Raw genomic sequence first — 27,958 nt, 5'->3', positions numbered from 1 at the left:
CTCTCCCTTGTGAAATACTTCCCACAGCACTTGAAGGCTGTAGCTACTCCAGGTCTCAATCCCCGCGCTGCCTTCCCCTCCTTCTGCCTGCACGTGGCCCTGTTTAGCTGACTCCCTTCCCTCTGACCCCAATTCAGGAAAGCACTTCTGCGTGTGCTTAAAACTCACTGACTTCAAAGGGAGATAAGCACATGTCTCTGTGCTTTACTGAATGGCGTGTTCAAATGAACGTAGACCTCTGCTACTGATACTCTCTGGTAACTTTTGTACCTTTATTACCAATTACCCTGTGTAAAGTGTTGAAGAATTAGCCTGCAAATGCTTGGATTACTTCATAGTGACTCCTATTCATTGTGACTTATAAATATATAGGCATGTAAAAGAAGATTAAGGGTTTTTCTGTCAGGCAGTCTTATACCACTCGCCCCTCATATGAGCAGAGCAGGCTGTTTGCTAGCCACCATGCTGCAGAGCTCTCCAACAACCTTGTTCTCCCCCCAGGTCTTATTTACTTTTTATTTATTTATTTATTTATTTTTAAAGCGAGACTTCATCAGAAACCACATTAATCTACAGAAATACACTGTAGGGGTGTTCAGAAAATTGTTCAAGTAAGGTCTAGCAGCCAGCTGCAAACCTCTGAAGTAAACAGTAGCTTTGGTGATCCACTGTCATCACAATACATTATGGTACAAGCTAACTGTTTGCTTGGTTTGCTTTTTTTCCTTTTTATTTGGCTTTCATATTTCTCATTATTTTGCATAGTCTGATACTGTTTTATAGGTCTCCAAGCTGTTAATGCAAATCAGCAACATTATCCTACAACTAAGCATTTTTAAAGTACTATTTTGTAAATACAGGTGTTAGAGCAACCAGGAAACTGCATGCTCTCCATCTCAGTGTAGAGTTTCTGGCACATTGACTGATAAAGAGCATTATTTACACTATGAAACAAAACAAGTGAGTTATACTAATTCCTGCTGATAACAATTCTTCACTTTTTAGTGGACTAATAAATACAACTGCTATGGGTTAAGAAATAATTAAAAATAATTCTAGTTTTAAGCATTTAAGATCATTTTAAATTACGTGCTGGTGAACCAGAAAAAGAACATAGATGATGCTGAATTTCCACTTACATTTTAGAAGAGGTAGATGATGGAGTTGAACAGGAAGCACTGCACAAAAGCTGATTGGGTTTATCCTTTCCCTTTGCCATCTTCCCTGAATAAATCCACCTACCTGTCATCTTTCTGCTTTTAGCTAAACATGTAGCTGGCATTAAAGGCAAGTTTCTTCTTGCCTTGCCTGGGAAAAAGCAAGCCAGTGACCTGCCTGAGGCATGGCCATGCCCCACGTGCAGGCATGTTGTCATGCCAGTACTGCAGCCAGGAAGCACGACTGACCACTAACAAAGCACAGGAAACCAGACAGAAAAATAACACCCAGTGGTTAACACACAAAAATAAACAACAACAACAAAAAAAAAGGCAAGAAAATAAAAAAGAATGCTTTCATTGATTTCACATTCCCTGCAATAACAGCAGACATCATACTTTATAAAAATATGCCTTCTGAGGAGCTTTCCAGAAAGTAATGCTTGCTGTCATCTGAACTAACATCTTCCAAGCCGTCCCTCTGTTAAACTCCTCTAATTTTGTGCTGAAATGTTAATTGTATACAGAGAGAGCCATGCATGAAAACGTGGCACGGAGTCTCGCTGAGCCTCAGTCCCTCAGCAAGAGACCTCAAGAAGTTTTCAAGTAAGGCAAGGATGAGAGCAGAAACACAGCAGAAACTACAGCAGACTGCTTGCCTAGGAGTCGTACGTGCAGCAAAAACACTTACATGAGGCACTCTCTCCTGAGCAATTAGAAGTGTGATTTAGAAAGGAAGAAAACCAAGACATGCACAGTGAAAGATTTAAATATTTTGGAATTACTCTGTCAATTTACATTAATGTTAGCTACTTTCACGATAACACTCCACTGTTAGACTACTAGGCAACGCCATCTAGTGATAAGAGCTGAAAGGAAGTCATGCCTCATCCTTCATTAAAAGGTTCGTTCTCGCAGGAGGAAATTCATGTCAGTGGAAATATAGTTTCAATAAGTATAAAATTTCCAGTACCTACAAGCACTTTCAAACCTACATTTATCAAAAAGGTCTGAACCATTTTATTTACCCCAAAGTAATTCATGTATCTTACAATACAGATAGAGAGCTGGGAAGTCACATCAGAAGTTAAACATGCACATCGTGTAGTCTCAAAATGATACAGGGATACGGTGCAAAGCCCAGTAAATTACCTTCTGGTTCAAGGTAGAAGCTACAGATACTATTTGTATGATAAAATGATTTACATAATTTTTGAAGGTCTCTGTTGGCGTGTGTAAAATAACTGCTTAAATAATTTAACCCCAGCCTTACAATCTCAAGGCGAAAAACAATCCCTGTGCAGGTTTAAACTCACTGCTTACTTTAAGGGGGGGGACTACTCGGTCAGCTGCTGGTGAGAGCTGCTAGCTGTAATTAGCTTCTGGCGGAAATTGCCAGCAGACGCAAGGAGAAGTTTAAATCAATTGGCTCTGCTTCCTCCTTACAAGAAAATTGGCGTTTCAGGGCTGCATTCCAGCATGATGGATCTGAGAAACCAAAGCCAATTTGACAAGAAAGGGAAGTGTCCCTTTTCATGGCCTGCTTTAGCCCTGAACACTCTGCATGTTCCTGGAGAGGATGTCTCGTTTTCTTTTTTTTTTTTTTTTTGAATCCCCAGAGAAAGCAACTACAAACACACAACAAATATTCCACCAAAAAATCCAGTGTTCAGCCCTAGTGATTTTCACTTCAGAACTGTGAAGATGGGAGAGGGAGGGACAAGATGCGAAAAGTTGGAAACTGAGAATGAAGGTGTAAGCACAGGCAGACTTGCGGGAGGAAACAGAGCCCTCCGCATGGAAAGCTGAGCAAAACCCTCAGGCACAAGCACCACGGTCAGTCCAGACTCACCCCAAGCTCACGCCGCCAGTTCTGTGTTTTGATGGCACTGTTCTGCACCTTCCCACAGAACTGCAGCAACTGCTGCACGGGTACCTGCTCTGCCCCGCTCCGCTGCAGGCCGTGCTGTCCCCCAGTTTCAGAGGCTGCTTAAGTTCTCCATTTCAGCAGCACACCCGCCTTATCCAACCAGGTGGCACGTACATACTACGAATTTCTTTAAGGTACTTTCCAGCACCAACTTTACCTGCACATTTTAAAAAAAACCTTAGCTGATGATGTCTTTAGATTCCCCAGCAAGTACTGCAATTCAAAACATAAGAAACTCACGTGTCAAATATACTCAATACAGCACTCATGGGAAAGCTTAATGGCATAAGGAAGACTTTAGTCAGGCAGAAACTCAGGCATGGGAAAGCGACCTTTTTTGACACTAGATAGACTGGTCACATAGTAAAACTACCAGAATTATGTAGGTCCTGCCACAATGAAGGGTTGCCAGCAGCTGTTGTGATGTGCTTCCTGAAAGGACACGCAGGGACAGCACAGCAGAAGTGCCACAACCACTCACCCTCGTGCTGCCCGGTGTGTGCGCAGCGCTCTCCTGGGAATTGTTTAATGCTCCGCTACCCTACTTACACAGGGCAGCTTCTGAAAGAGGCAGGGGGTGCATTTGCCAGAACTTTTCTATCAGATTAACCAGAAAAAAACATGCATGCACATGCTTGGGTATATTACACATACACACACACAATACTACAGTTTCCACAGAACAGGTTTAAGAGCACTCCAACAATGTTACCTCCTTTTACAAAGGCCTATTTTAATATTAAACATCTTCAAAAACGCTAGATGGCTTTATCCAAATGGGTTGTTTTCCCCTCTGATTAAGAAGAAAAAAATCTGTAGATCTAATCCTGCCTACAGGCTATCTTTTCCTCTCCTTTTTAAAATGCCAACACTTACTACTTAATTATAAATCTGGAGTTCTGCACAAAAACGGGATCTATCTTAAAGCTCTCTTCTGCTCTGTGCTCCTCTGACCTAAAATTGTAAAGCTGTTTCCTAAGACTTTTATCATTTCCTTCTTGTTAAACAGATAAGTCTTCTTATTGAACAAGCAATAGAACAAATCCTGATTTCTTAAAGCAGCAGAAAATAAAAATTTCTGCCAAAAAAAATCTACACAGCCAAGAATGTCAGCTAATGCACATTCATGGTTTCTGAGGTGAAAGCACCGGAATCTCACCCAGGAGCTGAAATTCCCCAAGACACATGCTCTTTTGAGAGAGAGTGAGAGAGATTAATAGCTCTGCAAAGGTGAGCAGGGAGAGCTCTCCTGGATTTGTACTTTGTCTGAGGCTTCCCCGCACACTCAGACACGATGGTGTGTTCAGCCCTCCAACATCCTGGGTTTGCGCCGTGCAGCTCCATCCCCCAGACCATGCGGGGCCAAGACACAAATCAGTAGTTCAGCTCTGCCACGAGTAACGTGAGCCTCAAGTCTTTCCTGATGGAAAGCAGACGGCTGCCAAACCCAATGTGCTGCTTACAGCGGCCGCATCATTCGCTGCCTCTCAGACACCGCTCACTCAAAGCCCAGCGCTGATTTCACCCAGAACACCTGAGAAGAAATACAACCCTTGATCCCTTGAGATCTCAGCTGTATCTGTATCCATGCTCTTTTCTAAGGGGCAGAACAAAGAAAACATTTGGCTTTAAAAATGCCTCTGGAACTACAAATGAAAAATTATGTGAAGAATGTACAGCTTAATTACTTCTCTCAAGGGGCTGGGATAGCATTTCTGCATCCTCATCTTGTCTTATGGAAATACATGAGGTGACCTGCGGTACGAACATCTGTATTCATAGGAAAAAATGACCTACACTGCATCCTCAACAGATCGTGTAAATAACAGGATGTAAAGTCTCACAGAATTAGTTTACATTTGAAACATTTTCAAAATATTGTTTTAGCTGGGTATAATAGACCACCATAAGATGTGACACACAGCAAACACAGGGCTTCAATTAAACAGCTGGCAAACAGCCAGGGAGAGATAAAGGCCCAGGCTGTCACTCGCTAGACAATATATATGGCTATTTTGGCAGCCAAAACTGAACGTGATAATTGAGCCATGACACATTGAAAAGGCACACGATTTTCAGGGAAAGAGTTCCTCAGCACTAAGCAGAGATCATCCAAAGTGTGCTTACAGCAAACCAATGTTTAGGAGTAGCACTGAGATCTGACTGATTACAATTCAGCAGTGCAAAGCTGACCTCGTTTAATACACCACACCACTGTGAGCAGCTATATACAAACACAAAAACGAATGTGTGAAGTCCACTAAGACAGTCAATACCAGAAACACGGGAAATCTGAGGAGTGTGTGGCATCAGCTTGTTTTGCTTTTCCTCTATATTTCTAATATTAGGAATAATTTTATATAGCATCATTCTTATACCCAGAAATTACAGTGCACTTGATTTGACTTCCAAAGGAAAAAGTCCCGATCTATATAATTCAGTTTTTAAATAAAAATATATAGTAACACACGAAGAGCAAATAACTCTTCAGAATCAGAGATTTGCTGTAAAGAAGAATGACTGGTTTAAGACATGAAGAACCTTAACACTGACAGCAATAGCCATTTGGAAGACAAAGTCTAGGAGCTTTTCTACTGTTTCACTGCATGTTTTATTAAATAACCTATGGACACGACAATGAACAAATGTACCAAAGGAAGACAGGGTTCTGAGTTAACACCCAGCACTTATGTAAAGCCTCCTATAATTGCACTCCATCAAGCCAACACGCTTACACCAATTGCGTTTCCTTCTTGAGCAAAGGACTCGAAGCCTATACGTGAATGGAACTGCTACTCCACTCATTCCCAAACCTCCCATAAAATGCAGGTACTTCATGATCTAACATTATCGTTATATAAAAGGGAATCTAAATTTAGGCTTCATAATAGGAAAATCCATATGAAGAGTTTACTCCCTAATCTTATTCTAAACTTAGCCCCATTAAAGATGTATTCAAATTAAGAAATGGCATGTGTACCTTCCCAGCCAAAAGCTGCCACCTACCAAGAGAGCTTGATTCTGAAAATCCCATTCCAGGCCCAGCAGCACGAGCCATGCTGAGCACATGGCTGCACAGCTCTTCACAATGCCAATATACCAATGAAGCAGAAATGAATCCAGTAACACTGGCAAAACTTTTGGAAATGTTCCCCTGCACTAAGCGTCAAAGAAAAAGATGGAAATAAAGACACGTTACGAAGTGGTACTTGAAATTTCACTGATTTCTTAACAAAAAATATCAAGGTGCTCTAAAGCATGTTGATTTCCCCACCCCAGATAAGCTCCTTACCACCTCAGATGTTGAACACACTTCATAACTAACAACCAGAGCAAACTGACACTGCCATAGTAGGCCAAAATGAAGAATCAGCATCAATACTTCATGCTTAAACAGTACAACAAGAAACTGTAATTACATAATCTACTTTTGCAATGTATTATAAAATTATCTTTAATGGCTGTGATAGTAACTTCATTAAGTGTCAGTAAAGGAAATGAAAAAGCTTAAAGATGAGGTCAGAATGCGTACTTTTGGCTGCTTCCTCGGGAGACACATCAAACATTATTTCTGTCTGAGGAAGAGCAGACTTCTGAGGGTATTGGTCATGCAGTACCAAAAAGATAAATGAAACCATGATATGAATTTTTCCACCTCCAAAATGAAAAGGAGCAAAAGGGGACAATTGCAAGGATAAATTGGACAGTTTATCTTCATCTGAAAATTTCATATTATTGCAAGTAATAATGGCATATTAAAATAGCTTAATCTATTAAGAAAGGTAGTCTTTATTTTTTGTCTCAGGTACAGCAGCAGATGTGTATTATTCCAAGGGCACTGCCAAGTGATGTTTAGTGGCAGCTGAAACAGGGCCAATTCACGCTCCCTTCAGAAAAGCTGTTACACACACAGACACACACTTTCCTGGAAAAGGTGAGGAAAGCATGGTGTGCTTTTTCTGACTCAAGGCCACAAACCAGAAAGGCAGTAATTAAAAACGCAGAAATGAAAAATGGAGAAGCAAGTCCCACTGAATTAGCATAGCTCATACACTTGCCCCTTGCCCATATATTGTATGAAATCTCAGTAAAAAGAGAAACACCTCTTCTCTTCACAGAGCAGAGAGCTTATTTGTATGCACGCATACATTCACACACGTGCAGATATATATACAGTTGCAGTTATGCTTTCAAAACCTAAAAAAAAAAAAAAAAAAAAAAAAAAAAAGAAAGAAAGACTTCAATCAAGATACCCATGCACCTAGTAAAATCACTGAATAAAAGTGCCCTGACTGCATGGGGCAGCGGACAGCGATCATGACAGGATGCAAGTGCCGTGGGAAGAGGATGCTGTTTGGGACCCAGGGCAGTGGAGTAGCTCCCAGCCACGCACATAAAGTCACACAGGAGCTGGGGAGCAGCAGCGTCCATCCAGCACCTGCCCACACTGCGGGCACTGCCCCTCTGGGCTGGGGGGCTGCCGATCTGCAGCCCTGACGTCAGGTAGCGAGCAGGAAGGCATCTACCTGTCACTTCCCTTCGCCAGGAAGAAAGCTCTGATCTGCTGGCATTTAAATACCTGCCAAGGAAAAGCTTTAGATCTCGCACCAGAAAATGCAGCTTCAACAGCCAGCATCCAAAGATCTAATGCTAAAGGACCGATGTTAGTGGGGAGAGCGCATAAATTCAAGTTTTCAGAGTAGCTTTACAGCTGCCAGAAAAAATAAGTTTGCAAAGTGCAGAAATTACACTTTTTCATGGATCTTGTATTCTGGCCTGACCATGAACAACCAGTTATGAAAAGGGCTCTCATGGAATTAAATGTCATCCAAAAAGTAATTTTTCATACAGACTGATGGAAAGTATGATGGAAAACTGTTTTAAGACAAGAAATAAACACAAATAAGTAGCGTTGCAGTTTGTAGTTGGCCATAATTGCAGAAAAAAGACTTGGTCTAAAAGCACAAGGAATTGTAGGTAGAAGATTTTAATCTTTTGTTGCATACAGTAGTAACTGCAAAAAGGTGTGTCCCAGTATAACACAGAGCACTAATCCTCCCCACCAAGCAGAATACCCTGGAGTAGATAACAACATTCTCTGCAAAGTAAATCCTCTCTTTATTTATACTCTGGCATAGTTTCCCAATGTTTACATTTATTCAACAAGCCAAAAAATTACTCACTTTTCCTTTATATTTCATTTTTTGGAGAACAGCAAAGCTCTGAGCACCTGGACCATAATTAAATCTATAATTCATCCAGCAGCACGAAGACTAATGCACAAATAAATTAACTCCACCTGCCAGAAGAATTAATAACACAGGGAACAACTTATTGCAGACATCAAATATGAGAACAGAAAGGTTTTAGAGTACAGCTTCCGTCTTTCAAACTACTCTTCAGAAGATCTTTTTCCCAAATAACTATTTTAATGATATTGGAAACTCCACCACCAAGACTCAGAACAAGACTAGAAAAATCAGGGGAACTGCTAACTTAGAGAGGCACAGCACTGCTTAGCACTCTCATTTTGAGCCACACTTCGAGCAAAGCATGGCTATTCAATTAACATGCGGGTTTAATAGAGTTTTTCCCTGGAAGAAAGAGGTGACCCCAGCTCATGCCACGCTGTTGGCTCCAGAGCACAGCTGGGACACCCCGGACAATCATTTGCTCCTATCCAAGGCTGAGGTCACTTAGGACCACGTGCAGGTGGTGCAATGTCAAAGCACTGAAGACAGTAAAATTTATATGGTCTACAACAGCCCTAGGACTGTGAAGCACAAAGGTTTGTTTCCCTGCCCTGTTCTGCATACAGGTGGAATAAAATCCAGGGTCTAGCTTAAAGACCATGGCTATGCACTCCAGTAGTGCCAGGGTGACTCAGAGCTGTATATTCTGCCAGCTGTCTTTGCACCTAACAGAGATTCTGCATAAGCAGCTACAGCACGGTGTCTCAGCCACTGCTCATCAAGCATGCACCACTAATGACTGTAGAACTAACTGCAACAGGTTCCTCATTTTCGTGATCAGCGACCAACTTCAGAAAACGATCGATACAATTACTTCCAGAAACAGCTTTCGCTGTGCTATGTGGAGTACTCTCTACATGATTTATTGTTCCTTTTTTCCGCCCCCCATCAGACTTCAAAAGTCCATGGATCTTTTAAACTTAAACCTGGAATGCTTCTAGACATAAGTGGATTTTGACTGAGACCTGGGGCAATATGGCCTCTCCAAAGTATCTGCTCTTCACTGACTTTTACAAAGGAGAATGCCAAACTATTTTTATATTGGTGCACTACGATTTGATAAACAGCATCCTGAAACTAGCTGCTAGCTCACCCTGAGGTGAGCACGGGCTACCTTTACTGGAAAGTTTCCCAGCCTGGTTGGCAGATTTTAGAGGAGAGGCATCCAGCTTATCTCAGATGCAGGAAGAGCTCTGCTCACTGTCACTCCTGTCTTCCTACTCCCATGTTTAAAAACAAAAGAAAGTGCAAGCACAGCAGAGTCTGATATTCAGATCAGAGATTTCATTAACACTTACTCCTCAAAGGTCTGAATCTGAATGAAAGAGTAAAGAAAAGTTAAGCCAAAAGCAGTGCATTTGAGTTACCCAAACCTCTCGTACGATCTTGCTTGTGTGAAAATTAGGCAGTAACCATTTAGAGCACGATATCAGACACCACGTGGTCCTCAATTAATGAGACCAAACACACAGAGAGCAACTCAGAGAAGCTACAAACAGCTAAGTAACGTCCAGAAGATGAGTAGCCCCATCCCTCCGCAGCATGACCCAGTCCTGCAGGCAGCTGGCACAGCAGGCAGGCAGCCTGCTGGCACTGCCTGCTCTCTGCACAGCCCAGTCCAGCCCAGCCCAGCCAGGTGCTCCATGGTGAGCTCTGTACCAGGGAGATGCACGGCGAGACGTGCCCGCAGCCACGCCAGCCGGCAGCCAAGGAATCCGGAACAAAATCCCCACACTGCCCCTGAGCAGGGTCCCAAGTCCAAAGATGTATTTTGTGATGTTGCACGTAGCCTGGGTACGTGTGAGGACAGATAAATTTTGGCTTATGATTTCTAGGCTAGCAAAGCTTCATCTGCCTCAGCCTACAGGGGAAAAAAAATAAAAATTCTTCAATATTATCTTCTTTAAAAATCTACTACTGAATTTTACATAGGTAAGTATAACTTCAGTGCTATATCATGGCTACACAGAAAATTGCAAAATCTCATTCATATAGGTGCATCCTGCAGCATCAGCTCCTCCTTTTTGCCTTCTTTAAAACATTGGGCAGAACAGCACAGATCACCATCACACATTGTCAGGCCAAAGCAAATAAGTCTTTCTAGTTTTTGTTCAACATTTTATGTAAAACATAGAACAATCACACAAAAGACAAACAAGTGCAATTCATAAGAAATAACAGTTCTCAGTTCCTTCTACCAGATCAGAATTACCATTGTCAAACTTCAGGCATGTCCTCACAGAGCTTGCATTCTTTACCAAAAGAAAATAAAGTGATGACAGAACGTTTATGCAGTTAGTACAACTCGTATCTCTATTTCCTCCATCCCTGCCCCCCTCTTCACTAATTTCTAATAAGGCACACCCATTTTATGGGAACTTTGCCCGGAATGCCCTTTATATCTAAGAGAACCACACAGTGCTCAGCCTGCAACAGTTGTTTTAGTATCAACAACTGCTACCGTTAGCTTGCCTTCTAACTGATAAGAAATTATTTTGTTTCAGTTATTCCTAAGACAAAAAAAAAAATCAAAACCAAACCAGTTTAACAAAAAACGAACAAACAAAAAAACTTGGAAAACTAGTGTTTGAAAAGTAATTGGTCTCTCCACATTGATTTAAGATTTGATACTGTATATTATCAAATGAATCATTGCACTCCTACTGTTCTGCTTTCGTTGTGACCATTTCACTTTAGTAACTTGTTTCTTATTTAAATAACGAGCTGTGGTGTGTTTGCTGTGGCGGAAGCAAGTACACCATCTGTGACTATGGCTTTCAGTCACTTCATAGAAATAAACAAACAAATAAATAGAAGCAAACCAGACTTGAAGAAGCGACAGCAAGGTTGCTCTTCAAACTCTTTGAATGACCACAGCACTCTGTGGCAGAAAGGGAAGCCACATGGCACTACCTGGCAGTGTAAAATCTGTAGGGATTTTACTTCCATACAAAGTATCTACTCCAGGCAAGCAAACACTTCTGCAGCCATAGACTGCTCTTCACACAGTTTATCATGTGAAGATCACCCTCTCAGATTTGATTACTGTTTAATCAGGCTTGCAGAACTTCAGTTGGTACTGTATTTCTTTCCTTTGGCATAAGAACTCAGTTTAATCACTCAGACTATGCTTAATGTGCAGTAGGTTGTACTGGGTAACTTAGATCACTTAAATTTGCTTCCATGGGAATACAGCGTTTGTTACAGAGCTCGTTACAAGTAGATTTTAGTCTCCCAAGACTTCTCCCTGCTTTTGCTTTATAGACTAGAAATTAAACTGAATCTCATTTCTTTCCCAAGATGCTGAAGTTGAAAACACCAAACATGAAACTGTTTAAGTGGGCTGTGCTGTAGTGGGCCTGGCTCCCTGGGCCCCTAAGGTGCCTGCTAAGGAAGGCGTTAGTAAATCCTTGATGTCCCACCATGGCTGTAATGCCCCTCGCAGCTCCCGACATTGGCATTACTGACATGGACACAGGCACTCTCAAAGCATCCACAAAGAAGTCAGGACAAGCACAAGGTATACCTCCACCACGGAGCACAAACACAGCCACAGTGGGTTCTTCGCCTGGTCTCTGGTGCTGTGGCACCAGGCAGAAGGACAAAAGCTGGTTAAAGTGCGAGCACACCCCAGGCAGTGATTGCAGGCTGGACAAGTCCTTTGTTTGTAAGAAGAGGTGCATGTGCCTGGGGAGGAATCTAGCTGCCCATTGTCTGCTGCAATAGCTGCTGCTTCACAGCAAGGATCATCATCAGCTGCACAGAGCTCCTATTGCGCAGCTACTGATCTATTGCAACACTTTTTTTTTCCCCCCCCAAACTCACTCTGCTCAAAGCATTTACAAGCTAAACGCTTTACTTAAATTTCAAACAAAAATAGCTTTCCCTACAGAAAAGAAGACCCTAATGTTTCTGTTTGCTGTTTGTTTTTCACTTGTGCCATGGAATCTGACCTGCTGATGCTCTGCTCTACAGACTCACCCAGTCTTCAATATTTTGGTGACTTCTTTGCCTAAGCTTGAGACTGAAGTGCTAACCTGAGTTAAAAACTGCCTGGTTGCAGCTTCAAGCTCAATGAACTAATGTGGCATGACGGTGAGCCCACTGCTTCCTGCAGCACCCTGTACTGCTAATCCAGTGGTGGGGTGGCAGGAGCGTTAGGCACAGATAGCAGCTACCTTTGCTCAAGCTATGCTAGCCAAGCACAGACAAGTCAGGCTAACTGCACTGAACACATACCTTCATTTGCTTTCCAATTTCCCGTGCTGCCGCTGGAGCTATGGAGAGGGCTTTTGGCATGGGAGGATCCCACCTCGAAGACAATTGTGTTGTGAATCCTTGAGGCTGGCCTTTAGCTTTGCCGTCTGCTCTTTGCCTTTCTTGGCTACTTTCCCAGTGTCTGCACCCTTCTGCATGCCTCAAAGAGGAACTACTGGAGTTTATAGCAGCATTAACTCATCAGCTGGAAACCTGCCAGGCTGCTTACAGTTTCACTACAATCTTCTGAGCCCTGACTCCTGAGGGTGCTTAGGGATAGGATCCACGGTAGACTCTTGGTCAGGGGCAGCATGCTACACAACCGTTTTCTGATGCACTTGATCCACTCGGCATGCATGTGCACAGATGCATTGAGCCTTGCATATTGAATGCATCTTGCCTCTGTAAAGCAGGGAAAAAAACATCCCTTGCTTTTGTTTATCTCAGTGCTAGATGTACCTATATGCCTGAGGAACAAAAGCTGGAACTCCAAACACGGAGCACAGGACACAACCAAAATCAAGATCTACTACACAACCAGTGCTATAAGTTTCTCACAGTGGTGATACACCCCTGGAGAACATCAGACATGTGTCTAGCTTATTTCTAGTTATCGGCAGAATATGCTGACTGTGCAAGGAAAGTAGGGTTGGACACAAACTGAAAATGAAGCCACACAGAAAAAAAAAATTAGCAGAAAAATCACTAGATATTTTTTTAATTGACAACAGGGCTAAAACTGTTTCCAGTGACTTTTTAAATAATTGCTATTACTGCTGTTGCTTGAAATGACAGAACCCAAGTTCTATCAATAGAGAAATACAATAGAGAGAAATATTACAACAGAGTTTTTAAATGAAGGGAAAATCACTTCCTGATGAGCCTTCCTTTAACACTGTTACTTAAATCCACTGCCACAGATAGCTTGGTCAAACTAGTCCTTAAGTGGTCACTTAGTCCGTTTCCTGCTTAAACACAGGATCAGCTATACCCAAGCAGTTCCTGACAGTTACACGTCTAACCTTTGTTCTTGAAAACCTCTGGTGATGCAGAGCCACCACCTCCTTCTGCATACTGTCTTTATAGCTAGGTACTCCAAATGTCTACCCTAGATCTTCCTTGTGGCAATTTAAGCCGCTCCCATAACCACCCGATAAGACTAGCAGTAATTGCTGTATCTCCTTTGCAGGAACTTTCTTATCCATCCACAGATTATTCCTTCTTTCCTCTAATCTGTATTCTTTCCAGCTAGCCCATGCCGTTTTGCAGTGTAGTGCTTAAAACTGGATAAGGTACTCCAGCTGGCCTTTACTACTGCTGAACTGAATGGGATGAGTTTATACACCATGTCTCCAACACTTCTTTCTTTTTTAATGCATCTCCCTACTGTGACTGCTGTTCTATTTATTTCTTTTGCTGTGGTCTAGTAGTATTGTTCACTCCTGAAAAGCACACGATCCTCAGGCCTGCTACACCTCTTCTGAAGAACTGTTCCTTATCCAGCCTTTTTTTCCCATGGATTTGTGCAGCCCACTATGCCTACTAAAGGGCTGTGCCTTGCAGTTCTCATTATTAAATTGCGTGCTATTCCATGTATTTAAGGTCACTTCCTACATTTGCCCATGTCACTTTGGATTCTAGTCCTGTCCTCCAAAGCACCCGTAATCACTTCCTCTTTGCTGTTACCTGAAAATGTAACATTTTATACATGCTCTAGTATGTAGCTCTAGTCCAGCATCCAAGTCAATAATGAAATCATCAGTGACTAAGGACTGCAGGATGGTCCTCTACAGACCCTCCCTACACACCCTTCCAAATTGAACACAAGCTGCTGGTAACTGCAGTTCTGAGTGGTGTTTCATCACGGCAATCTCTGCCCCACTTGCTCCTGGAAGTGATGCTAAACTACAGCAGTTTCAACACTGTCAAGTAAATCTCGATTTGAGCTCCTAACAGATCTGACCAGCCTTTTTTAGAGTAAGTGTTATAAAATTAACAACCACTTCAACCACAGCTCTGAACCCGATAATAGCATAGAACGCTCTCTGCATGAGGACACTGTAGAAAATTAATCCAAGCTAATGCAAGCAGGTTAGGACTTGTTCATTGCTAGCAGTTACTGGCTCAAAAAAGGCATCAATTTAAAGTCACAGTGTAGTTTGTGGCTAGTTTAATGGCCTGCATTCTCCCATCCCAGCCAGCAGTTGGATATCCTTGCTCCTGCCTGCTTAGCCTAACTCAAAACACGCTTACGGTATTTTCATCATGCCTGTACTACCTGTTTCAGAACGTTCCACATATTTGCAAAGCACAGTTACACCTGTCACAGGAAATCTCCACCCATCAGTTTTACATGAAGTAGATGACGAATTCTAAATAAAGGGTTTAACATAGTTTAGCTATTTCTCATCTACTTGCATTTCATTAATTTGAGTTAAAATTAGGTGTCCTAAGGCTGTAAAAGTAAATATCGAATCAAAGAAGGGTAACTGACACACACAGACAGTCAGTCTGATGGCAAGGTGTTCAGTGCGCTAGGACCTTGCCATGTACACTGTTTATTACAAACTAAATATAGTTTGTAATAAACTATATTTAATATATATTTAATAATATATTTAATATATATTAATATATATATTTATATAATATATTAATATATATTTAATAATATATTTAATAAACTATAGTTGGTTGGCAGTGAGGAGCAAGGCACAGCTTGAATGTAAAAAGAAATATATATATATGGCATACTTTAATTAGTTTTATCACAGAGCCTGAATGGGCTTTGTGCAGTTATACAAATGGATATTTGAAAAGCAGATTTGTCCTTACGCGTAAGGACATATTACTTTGTGGTTTTTACAAATTTTTGCACAACAATGCTTAAAGAATTGTTTAAACAGACTGGTCCATCTTGGGCTCTTCTATTGTTTCCAGACAAAACTTAGAAATAATGAGGATCAGTTTTGTAACACCAGTAGCTGAGTGAAAAGCGTTTGAACTATTTTTGCAGTTCCAGAGTAGATAGATGGCCGATTTTTTTTCTCCATTTTGAAAGTACTGCTAATGAAAACTGGTGAAAGATTTATAAGACCTTACGACTAACATACAGACATTTAAGAGCATGTATGACAGCACTGTGGACACTGCTTACACAAGGGCCTAATCTGCAAATTTGCAGGCAGAAAAACTTACTCCTACAAGTAGAAAAGTTTATTTATATTGCATAACACTGTCTTAATTATGCCGCTCATATTACTTCCATGAGAAATTCACTGTATGGGGGTTTTTGAAAAAACAAACAAACAAAAAAAAACACACTAAACAAACATGGTTTAGAGCTCAAATGAGGTCAACACCAGGACAAGGTGAAGGAAAAAAAAACACACATCAAGCAATTTTAGTTAGTGGATCTCTCATCCACTCTCAACTGAAAAGAAAGTAATTTAAATATTCTCACAATTCAATACATACAGGAGTTACACAATCTTCCACTGCTGCATTTTTTTTAAATGCATGTTAAATAACAGTGCACTCTAGCAAAACTTGACACTTCAATGTTTTACTGAAATGTCTTTCTAGATTTGTTTCATCCCTACTCCTTAAGCAGTTTCAATGACTACTGGCAAATAAGGTAAAAGCCACTCTGCACACACATAAAGATAGCAGAATGAGGCTGTTACTACAAATGGACAAAAAATACCAACTTCTGATTGCTGTGCTAAATTACACCACTCCTTGCTAGCCTGACCTAGACTAGACTCTTCTTGTAGGAAAGGGGGAGGGAAGAAAGAGCAAGGAAGAAACTGCTTAGTAGAAATAACTCCAGATAAATCAAGGTTATCATTAGATAAACAGATCTTTAAATCACTATGAGCCACTGATTTACATTCATTGACTAACAATGAAGGAACTGCAAGTCTATGTTCAAAGCTGGACAATTCTAAAAAGCAGTATTTGAATATTCACTTGAGAGCTACTTCAAACACGTTCTTACAGAATTTGTGAACCCTCTTAATGGCATTTTTGCAACTGCAACTGCAACCTTCTGTACAGGGAAGGAAGTGTTAGAAATAATTTTGTGGGTTTGTATTCTCAGAATCATTCTGCAAACTTCATCTTTCTTTTCTTGTAGCATGGATTTATTATATTTAGTGGCGAGCAAGTGCGGGGGCAAGAAGAGACAGAATAAAAAGTACAATGTAGCTAGCAGAAGATACATTATCAAGTCGGGTTTGGATTACTTTTTCATGATTTAAAATTTTGCTCTTTCAATTTCAGCATGGGCATTCTTGTATGCATTCCTAATATATTGTCTCTTACCTACCTCAATCAACAGCTCCTCCTGTAGGGAACCATTTAGTGTTCACAGCTGGGGTTTTCACTACAGAGGTGAAAACAAACCAAACTGATTTTTTTTTTTTTTTTAACTTGAGACTCAATATTTAGCAACATGAAGACATTTGCCCAATAAGACATGAACAGTACAAATGCAAAACTGAGGAGATTGCCATTGATCTGAAAAGCCAGAAGCTTGATTGGAAGCATTCTATGAAATTCTATTCTATGAAAAAAACACAACAGTACATGCGACGACCTAGGCATGCATTTGTGCTGCTGTATTTGACTACATTCAGAATATTCTTCCTCCTACTGATTTCAAAAAAGTAACAAAACTAACGCCTGGCTTTGTCAAAGGAGAGATGGAAACTTACTACATTTGAGAGACAAAGGAACGGATTGACTTATTCACATCCTGATGTGTCTGACAAAATGCTTCATGTGAACAATGCCTACTCTGAAGAGTGGGAGGAAAAATCCAGCAGAGTTCATTTCAATCACCTATTTAAACCATTTAAGCAAACTTGGATGATTTTTTTTTTCCTCCCCGTGGGTAGCACTATCAGATGAGCCAGCTTCACTTGCTGACTGGAGTAGTCACCCCACATGGCAGAACTGGAGCAAACCACAGCTGTGCAGTAACATCTTCAGCAGGCACGACTGTTTGCAGAGTAAACATTTGCCTATAACCTTACTGTAGATGGAGTATGTTAACAAAAAGGAAGGCTTCTACCAGCTTATCTGAGGCACCTTCTTCACTAACACAAGGCTGTGAAAGGGTGCTCAGCCCAGAGCTCTCTCTGCACATAAAGGAGCCTGCACCACCGGAGCAATTGTTCATTGCTTCTCATTGTTTCAGACAGCTCAATTGAAGGAGCTTAAATTGCTGGTCTGAAGAATACCTTCACAATATTGCTTTAAATATATACTGCAATGCTTCCTCACTGATGGGGTAATAACCACAGTGAGACAGTTACAAACGTCTGGATTCGTGGGTCTATAACTAAACCAGTAAAAGCATTTGTCTGCCAGGGGTTTGCAAGCATTTCTCTTTGTGTCGAACTCCAGACCATGGGGTTGAGTTGGCAAAACTCTGCAGCACAGAATTAGCCCAAGATGTAGCAAATGCAGTCCTCTGGAAGCACAAGAATGCGGCACTGAAACGAAACCCCTACGTCTTCTACCCATTGTGCTCAGTACACATACTCTGGAGTGTTATTTTAAAATAAGTAATTTTAAAATGAGCTACTCATAAATTATCAACATACTTGCAAGCTTAGAAGAGGGTACAAACAGCAAAATCATCAACTGCTACCTTCTGTAGTACCGCTTGAGAAATCACATTAGTATATATTAGAGTACGAGGCCTGAAAATAAATAGAGATAGTAATCCCTGTTGAGAAAAAATCTTCTCAGCAGACTGATCAGGTTCAGTCAGGCACTCACTAGGAAGAGGATGAAACAGAGCAGAGAGCCTTTGGGATGATCCAAGAACCTCTGTCTTGGTAAGAAATCCCATCTCCCAGCAGCTATAAAGGAGGAAAGCTGCCTCTGACTGGGGCTCTACGGCACGTGCTTTGTCTGGCCTTTTTCTTTTAACCACTTGCTTTCAGATGTCTGATCTTTAATTTAACAAAGAGAAGTGATTAAAACCAACTGACAGAATAGACTGTAAAATGCTCAAATTCTCACACTGACATGGGAAAGGCACACTATCTTAACTCGCTTCTTTCTAAACCACATGAATCAAGCTCTCAGTGGATACACTGATTTTAGTGTTTGCTTTCATTTTCTCCGAAGTTTACACCAAACTGAATTTGTTGCAAAATAGGACGTAAACTATAAAATATGCTGGCATAGGTGTTACTAAATACATTTAATATTGGGTCGAACCTCTACAACCTTCTCATGAAGAAGAACAATGATTAATTTTGGAGTGGAAATGAAGAGTGAGGAAAGACAACAGGGAGTACGTAGTTTTGCTAATGTGGATCAGCAGAGCAGCCAGGAACAGCTAAAGGAAGCTGCTGTAAATCAGTGTCCCTGGGAATGCCTCACTCATACCAGCGCTACAATCCAGGGAGCACAAGGAGGGTGGGATCCAGCTGTGCCCTGCTCCACCTGAGCTGCAGCCCCCAAGTCTCGCAGGTCAGAACAGCAGCCTCAGATCTAACCTTAGCTACAGCATGCTGCCCTCTGCTCGGAGCAGTTTTATGCCACGAACTGAAAATAGTTATTCCAGATATGTCAAACCTATTTAAGAGCATCCCTGCAGCACAGATTTACCACGCGTTACGTGCAAGATCTTTGCAGTATTTTTCTGAGAATGTGCAATGGTGGGTTTTGGCATACTTCCCTACCTTGAAGCATGTATAAGCGCTTGGCCATGGTTTGAAATTGAGCTGCCCAGGAGCAATAGGGCCAAGACCTTTTTAGCTGTGCTTTATGCTATTAAAAGCACAAAAGAAATTAAATACAGCACACTGCATAAAGTAATATAACTTTGAGCTAAGCCAGCAAAAGCAAGAAAAAACAGGATCAGATACTTGTGACCTGGGTTTACCTATCTGCCCGGGTGCTACAGCTAGACACCCACTGACTCATTCTGGGCTCTTCTGTTAGCCAGGAGAAAACACGAAGAGAAAGCAGTACTTAACTTCTTTCCCATCATCTTTAGTGGCTTAAGACCAAATCTAGTTTTATTGTTTTCAGTGCTCTATCTTTCTTGGAAATCTCACCAAAATCCACAAGAATTTTGAGCATTACTGTATGTTAAAGAGTACAGCTGTCAGCATTAAGATTTTACACATGGTACCCCACAGGATGCAGTTTGTGTTTACCGCTCACAAACACAACAACGTGACTTTTCTAACAGTTCATTGCCCAATTAACTGAACAGAATCAGAAACCAAACTCCACTGTTGAGATAAGCAAGCAAAAAATGCTTTTTAGACATTTTTAATTTGCCTGTCATTCTGCTATCCCAGTGCCTAAAATAGAACTTAATGCACAGCCCAGGCCTGCTCAGCACACCCAAGAATGGGGCTCTCTTGGGGCTCTGGCATTTTAACAAAACAGATGTTATAGTAATAGATGCGACTGTAGGAAATTTAACTACTGAGGAAACCTACACACCTCGTGTGTGAGAATCACAGTGCAACCAGTTGGTGTCATTTTTAAGTTGCTAACTCAACCTCAGATCAGTCTGATAGAAGTGGATTATGGAGCAACTCTACGTGCAGTTACACTGGCAGGTGAGAAGCAGCAGCAGACACCAACACGTACCTCAGTACAGGAGAGTTCAACACACTCTTCAGTATTTGCATTGTACTGAATTAAAATTACATTTACTGTTTTTTGTGTGCCTATATCATATTTATTTATTTATTTTTAATTACTTCAATAACTGGGCAACCAGAAGGACTATCAACCACATCAGCTAGCGGTTATATTCCTGGGAAGCCTGCAACGTGTGGACTGCAAATGATAAGGGTGCATTCTGGAACTGCAGGAGAAACAGCTGGGCATGAAGAAATCCCCTTGGGAGAACTTACAACTCAGGGCTTTTTAATTTTTAAAGCACACATGAATATGCCCACGTTCTACAGGCTTTTAAACGTTTTTTTTACTTATTTTTTATACACATTTACAAGAAATGTAAAAAGTAACATTCTGCTGCTTGTTGCATGAAGAGTGTCATACGCCTGCTGCATAAGTTTGTCTAATCTGTGCTACTGCACCCCACAAGAAAGCATGTTGCAACCCTTTTGCTTCAACTGCTCTGCAAACTGCACAGCTACATTTACCTCCCGATACCAAAAAGGCTCTTTCTAAACCTTAAATTCCAGTGGAATGGTAATCCTTTGGGCAGTGAAACTCTGTTCAAACTGTTCATCCTGAAAACCCAGAATTTCTGTTAAAGAAGTGAATGTCTCTTGTAAATATGTTTGTGGAAGGTAAAAATACACTCATCATACAGCTGCTCTTGATTAAAGGGTGAATTTCTCTTCAAAAATACTTGCAAGAAAAGAAGAACTGGCTTCCTCACTGACAATACATATATATATATCTTTTCCCCTACACTCTGTAGGAGAGAAGTTACAATAATTTTAGACACATCGAGGGTTTTTCATCATTCTCAACAGCATTCCTGGGCAACTGGTAGCACCAGCTCACAAGAAAGATTCTGTGCAACACTCCTGTGCTAATACCAGAGGAACATGCTTTCCCAAGGAGCTAAACATCAGATGCAATTGGGAAGTGTGAGGGGGGAGGCTTCTTTTTCGAAAAGCCAAGCTGTAGCTTGCTGAACCTGAAACCGCTACAGTAATCTTTTCAGCATTTATCTAACAAGGAACAGCATTAGTGTTTCATTTCCTTAATATATTTTTTTTCCTACTATGCCTCATTTAGGGGGGCAAGCACAAAATTAATGACAAACACAGAGCTAGATCCCAGTAACAGGACAATTATTAAAAAGCAACAATGACAAACAACAACAACAAAACCCAAACAAACAAACAACCCTCCACATTTTCTCGCTTTACAGAGCTTGCCTCTGCTGAAGGGGGAGACCCCGCTGCCCCTGCATGCAAATACATCAGGCTGCCATAGGCAATCTATAGCATAGTCCTCAGGATAAGATACCTTTACTGCAAAAACAGTAAAACGCAGCTCTGGTTAGTCCCTGCCTCTCCCAGCTTGTTAAAATAGGAGAACAACACACATCTTACCAAATTCACAAGATCTGCACCAACCCCTTCCAACTATTCAAAATGCCAAACAATTCTAACGTAAAATCAGACAGCACTTCCAGCATTTTTTTAACACGTGTACAATGCTTGCTGTTACATGAGCTATTAATCTGAAGAAACCTTACAGTCAGAAAGCTTACTGAGGTGCATCAAATGAAAGCAACGTTATTAAAATGCAGTTTTAGCACAAATCTGAATGCTGGATGTTCACAGCTAATGAGAATTTTTATGCATCTTTTAAACAAAAGTAAAAAATGTAGAAGATTTAAAGAAATTAGTCAGCCATGCTACTATTTAACTTTCCTACAGATGAAGTGCTCCAGTTACCTTCACTTCACCTAAGACTCTATCACTCAGCCTTCCAAGCCTATGACTTTGCTTTCTAAAAACCAACAGACATCTCTCAAGTTGGGAACCTCCTTAAAAACATCCTTTATCAAGCAACTACAACTCTGACCAACAGAACATAAATTTAAAGGCAATACCTCTCATCTAACTACTAAGCAACGTACTAAGAGAACGCCTATAAAAATCAAACACAGTTCCTTTACTTTTGCTTCAGAACAAAGCGATAACTCTATAAACCCGGCACTCAAAAGGCCAGTTCAAACTACTCACAGACGTTAAGTCAAAAGCTTCGATGTATTTTGAAGTTCATACAATCAATGTTTCACAAAGACAGGGACCAGCCACAAAAAAAATAAACTGAATATATTTTACTATGTACTTAAACCACAAATGACTACACCTACAACATGCAGATGAAATACCAAAATTCAGTATCAGACATTCCCTATGCTTGTTCAATCCACTGTATGCAATTTTTGTCTAATAGTCACCAGCTGTAAACACGAACTTTCCCATTTGTTAGCCTGAGCAGATTAATCTCCTGCCACTGTCCACAATTTAAGAAGCTGTTACATACCTGCAGTTAGGAGGAGGATCAAGGGTTATTTCAGCTAGCTCCTTCTGGATTCTGTTGGTGAAATGAGAACAGACACAAAGCATTTGAGATAGTCTATAGAATAAATCAGGGAATTACACTGCCCTCTACCACCATGCAGTTAAATGCAAGATTGGCTTTGCCTTCAGTAATGCTAACATGGCTGCTTCCTCTTTGTTCTCAGAGGCATAACCCAAATCCCATAGCTGAGAAACTTTGCAGCTTTTTCCTGCTCGATGCTGTACACAAACAGAACAATCACAGCTGAGTCTGGTAGAAATTCCCTACAAGTATTCAGAAAAGTGACTCTTTTTCATATCTGAGCACTTTTTACCAGAGAGATTTTCTTTGCAAGCTAATATGCAAATGAGGCGGGGGGGAGGCTGTACAAGCACATTTGACAGTGACTTAAAACCAGCGCAACAGAGCTGTGATCGAGGCTGAAGAAGTGAACCACGCTGTCAGCAAACACATTCTTTTGACAATATTTTACCTCCCGCTTTGCAGGGTGTTTAAAAACTAGATTTGCAGATCTGCAAGTCTGTCTCTGTTCCTGGAATGATCTCTCTGGACCAACTTTGCTCCTCTCCACACCTTCTCCTGCCTGTCCTCCCCCAGCCTTACACAGTAGCTGTATTTTACATGATAAAAAGCGACATAATAACTCGAAATAATCTGTGCTTAGCTTTACATTGTAACAACCGTTCCCAAGGTGTTACAGTCCAGAAAAATGAATACTGAAAACTTTTGGTGGATTTAATAATTTATTCAGACACATACAAAGTGTAATTTTAAAAGACTCATGGCAAATCCCTCTTTAAAATCACAACTAAGAATTCTCTGGACCAGAAGGCTCACATAAGCAAGACTGTTCTTCCATACAAATAGTGAGTGGTAAAATGCGAGCTGACAGAAACTGCCCTGAAAGCCCCTGCACTAGTCCCGTTAAGTCCGATCAGACTGCTGAACTATTTGAGATGTATGGAATTGGACTTACAATAATTAACTGAAACAAAGGCAAGAGGAAAAAACTGTCTAGGGTTTCTACATGATGGACCTCAGGCATTTCAAAAAAAGATAAGTAACAATAAATCGCAAAATCTGCATAGCATTTCCAGAACTCTTCCTTCTTTAGCCAGTCCTATTTTATAGGGTTTCTTTAACAAGACGAAATGTCATCAATGTCACCCAGTTGTATTCTGCAGCAATTCCAGCATATTTCAAAAAGTATTTACCAAATTTAAGTACAACGCAAAAATACTAAAACATTCCTACAAGTCTGAACCCCTGTATTCACACCAAGTAAGCAAAACTCAAAGCTACTATGGCTACTCCACAGGTCTTCTGGCTACAGTATATTTGTAAATATTTGTACAGAAAAGGACCTCCAGGGAAAAGACTGGAAAGTTATGTTTCTTCTCAGAAGACAACTGGAATCAAGGGATTTAAAGTTTGCTTTATTTCACACAGCTGGACTTACAGAAAAATGATTAAAGCACATGTCTTAAGAGCTGGACTGTCAGAAAACTTGTATGCAAATAAAAACGTAACAGATAAAACCGAGCGAGGTTTCTTAAGATTTTGATACTTAAAGGTAGAGGCTACCTGAAGAACCCTATGGCTTGAATCTGCAGATCCTGAGGAAGAAGACTTGCCTAACTTTGTCCCGAAAGAACTCCAGGACAAAACAGTAACTTGAAGGTGTACAAAGGCTCTACCGTACGTTGACGCGAGAAGCTAGTCAGAAGGCCCACAAAAGTCATTGGTGTTTTGCGACTTCTTTAATTAAAGAGCACTGCTTGTCATCAGGCTGCAGGCTGAAACACACCAGGAGGACTCCACCCTATACCAATAAGGGATGGAAAACTAACTCTGCAAAAAAGACACCTGAAGCTGACACGCTCTTATTCATTTCTAGAAACGTGAAAGGCACAGAGGTGCCCCCCAGCCAGCCTGTAAGTTACCAAGTTCTCAAAAAACTCCTCAAAAGAAGTACGACCTGCCTGCATAATTACCACGCCAATAAGACTTGGATTACCGAAGACACTTCCCAGCAGACTCCTGCGCTACAGAAGTTTGTACTTCACTACTTCCCATACAGCTTTACAAGAATCCCTCTGCCTCGAAAAGCAAGTGAACACCGTGACTCCACGCACTGTGCGAAACCACCACGGAACGCTTTACTGGCGCATTTACCTTTTAGCACTAGTGGATAGCTTAGCAGTAGTTTTGCTGGAGAGTTTGGTGTTCTTCTTCTGCTGGGTTGCAGAAGGTTTTCTTTCTTCTTGCTCTTCGGGCTCAGGTGCTGGTGGATCCCTCTGGTCGGCATCCGAACTACCGCTGCTGGTACTTGGACTTTCATCATCTGACCTCTGCCTATCACTGGACATCGTGGGGAACTTTTTGGGGGAAGGAGAAGAGAAGAGGCAGAGTTAGTACAACAGGCAGGACGGTCTCTCGCCATTCCCCAAGCTCCAAGGAACACTTAAATTGGAGACGAGTCAATTTCACTGCGAAATTGACCAAGATCGCTTCTTTGTCTCCTCTGCAAGGGCTGCAGCTTGACAGCTACATCGCAGTATTTACACTTCTGAACATACAGATATTTCCCATTTTTAAACCCACTCGCATTTTTTTCATACTTTAAACAATATGCCAATTGTCGACTTTGTTCTGAGGCATGAGACAGATTTAGCAGGGTACTTAGGCAATCAACATTAATAACTTATGACACATTGTAAATAACAGACCTCACTGAAAATGTTTTTTAAAAAGTCACTAATACCCTGTAAATATTTACACTGGAGCAGAGCATTTTATTGGGTCCAAACGCCAGATTCCCCCCTCGCCCCCTCTCTCGGGGAAAATACATTGCCAGCGAGACTTGGGCTGCGTTCAGAGCGAAACATACACTTGCTCTGTGCATTTAAAGGGCTGGGCGCCGGGAGGGGGGGGGGGGGGGGGGAGAGAACGTGGGCCGCTTTTTAAAGGGGAAAAATACAAAAAACCCTGGCAAAACCCACCCCGCGCCCCGACCCCGCGATGCCTGCGGAGCGCCCCGGGCGGGGGCAGCCCCGGCGGCTGGCAGGGCCCTGGGCAGCGCCGGGCGGACCCCCCCCCGGGCCGGCAGCCCGACATTTTGCGGCGGCGGGGCGGGGGGCGAGGCGGGGGCGGGGGGGGCGCCGAGGAGGAGCGCGGCGGGGAGCTGCTGCGGCAGGGCTGGGGGCCGCGCTTTGTGGGCAGGGAGGGAGGGAAGGAGAGAGAGAGAGGAGAGGAGAGAGAGAGGGAGGGAGGGAGGGAGAGCCCCGGCCGGCCCCGCTCCGCTCCGCTCCGCACCGCTGCGTGTGTGCCCGGAGCCAGGCGTCAACTCGGCCCGGCCCCGCGGCCCCGGCCGCCGGCAGGCAGCGAGCGCCGAAAACAAGAACAAAGCTCCTCCAGCCGCCCCCCCCCGCTCCTCCCCGCCTCCCCCCACCGCGCTCGCCCAGCCGCCGCCGCCGCCGCCGCAGCCACCTCGCCCGCCTCTCGCTTACCTTCGCCCGCGTCCTGTCCCGCTGCTGGGTCGGGGGGCCGGGGTGGCGGGGGGCCGGGCCGGGCCCGCGGCGCCCGAGGAGGGGGACGGAGGCGGCCGGGGGGCTATACGGCGGCGGCGGCGGCTCTGTGGCCGGGCGGTGTGGAACATTGAGAGCCGGAGCAGGGGGGGACGGGGGGAGGCGCGGTGCGGCCCCGCGGCCGGCGGGTGGCGCTGGCGGGCCCCGGCGCTGCGGCGCGGGCTCCCGCGGCGGGCCGGGGGGCCGGGGCGGGGGGCGGCGGGCGGCCGGGAGCGCGCCGCCGGGGGCGGGGGACAAGCGACGGGAGCCTGGGGGGGGGGGGGCGCGCCGGCGGCTGCCCGCCCCCGCCCGCCCGCTCGCTCGCCGCGGGGCTGGCGGCGGGCGGGGGGAGGGAGGGGAGAGGAAAGGCGAGGCGAGGGGGGCGCTCGCTCCCGCCTGGCGGCCGCCGGAGCGCGCCCCCCTCTGGGCTGGGGTGCGCGCAGGCGCTCTCCCGCCGCCGCCGGGGGCGCGCGCGCTCGCCGGGCCGGGCAAGGACAAAGCGGCGGCGCGCACGGGGATTGGGGGGGGGGGGGTGGGGAAGGCAGGCTCTTGACGGCGGTCCCGGCCCCGGGTGGGAGCGGGGCTGCGCTGAGCCGCCCCCAGCCCCACGGGAGCCGCCGCCGGCTTCGGCAGGGCCGGTGCCCACCGACGGCTGCGCCGCGGGGCCCGCCCTGAGGAGAGCGGCGGGGTCGCCGCAGTTAGCGCCTCGCCTCACCCCTCGCCTCGCCTCACCTCACCTCGTGCCCCTGCTCTCCGCACGGCCGGGCTCCACAAGGGTTTATCAGCTCCCGTCCGATCCCCCCCGAAACCCCCGCTCACAGCGCGGGCTGAGGCACGGCGGGGCCCAGGGGCTGCAGCCGGTCCCACCCGGCTCATGGGCACGGCTGCATGAGGAGCACCCGAGGTGCTGCTGGGCACGGCAGCCCGCAGTAAAAGCACGCTGAGGAGCCTGGAGCTGGCGGCCTGCCGCGCTCTGAGGGGGTTTGAGGGGCAAAGGGGTGATCAGTTGCAGCAGCTGTCATGGGAATATGGTATAGGATGGGAATGGGATTTCTTGCCCATCATAAATGTGCTGCTCTGGGGTGTCCCTGAGAAGCTCCTCACCCTGCATCTACAGGGCACGCAGTATGGCAAAACCCATCCACGGGTTGGAGTGATAGAAATATTCCAAACTCAGGGTCCGATCGTGCCAGTGATAATATCCACTTGTAAAAGAAGAGTTACTCTGTTTGGGAAAAGCAGACAGGCTTGTGAATAACGTGCTACAGCAGAGGTGAAATTAACAAATTTTGTGAAGTTTTGTGTAAACGCTAAAAGCGGAAATTTACATGAAACCGCTGTCCAGCACTTGGGCTTGCACCTCAATGGCTTTTACCTCAAGGGCTTTCCTTATCAACAGCCTAATGACTTAAAACTACTGTATTTTTTTAGGATTAGCAGGATCGTGGGGCCAAAGGGTCTATAGTGTGCTCGAGCGACTACACAGCCAGCGTGTCAGGGAGTACAGCTCTGTCAGTAGCTGAAGTTAGCTCAGTTGAAAAGTATGCTGAAGATTTGGTGAGAGAGCTGAATGACGTGATGCGGAGGAATACTGGAGGTTTGTTTGTTAAAGTAGGCTATAGAGAATTCCCAGATCACCACTACAGGCAATTTGCCCCTGAGGTATGCTGTAGAAAATTCCTAGCATAAACAGTATCTGGCATGATGAGCAATCTGGGCATAATTAGTAAAAGG

The 27,958-nt window shown here is 43.5% G+C and overlaps 1 protein-coding gene across 2 annotated transcripts in view; it reads right to left on the bottom strand.

Annotated features, from left to right (window-relative positions):
• The window catches only part of UBE2E3 (ubiquitin conjugating enzyme E2 E3), a 59,142-nt gene extending 32,718 nt beyond the window's left edge, over nucleotides 1-26,424 (bottom strand). The window contains exons 1-3 of one of the 2 annotated variants that reach the window (XM_068685857.1): nucleotides 26,168-26,412; nucleotides 24,834-25,036; nucleotides 22,620-22,670 (exon numbers count right to left, since the gene is read on the bottom strand). In XM_068685857.1, the coding sequence (XP_068541958.1) occupies nucleotides 22,620-22,670; nucleotides 24,834-25,027 (245 nt within the window). In that variant the 5' untranslated portion in view covers nucleotides 25,028-25,036; nucleotides 26,168-26,412. Of the gene's footprint in view, nucleotides 1-22,619; nucleotides 22,671-24,833; nucleotides 25,037-26,167 lie in introns of both variants that reach the window. The other variant, XM_068685858.1, reaches the window with a different exon arrangement.
• Nucleotides 26,425-27,958: the final 1,534 nt, after the last annotated feature.

Source organism: Anas acuta, chromosome 6 (genome assembly GCF_963932015.1).
Source record: "Anas acuta chromosome 6, bAnaAcu1.1, whole genome shotgun sequence".
In the NCBI taxonomy this organism is placed as follows: domain Eukaryota; kingdom Metazoa; phylum Chordata; class Aves; order Anseriformes; family Anatidae; genus Anas; species Anas acuta.
Note: the sequence above shows the minus strand (reverse complement) of the source record. Positions and strands in the feature narration are given on the sequence as shown.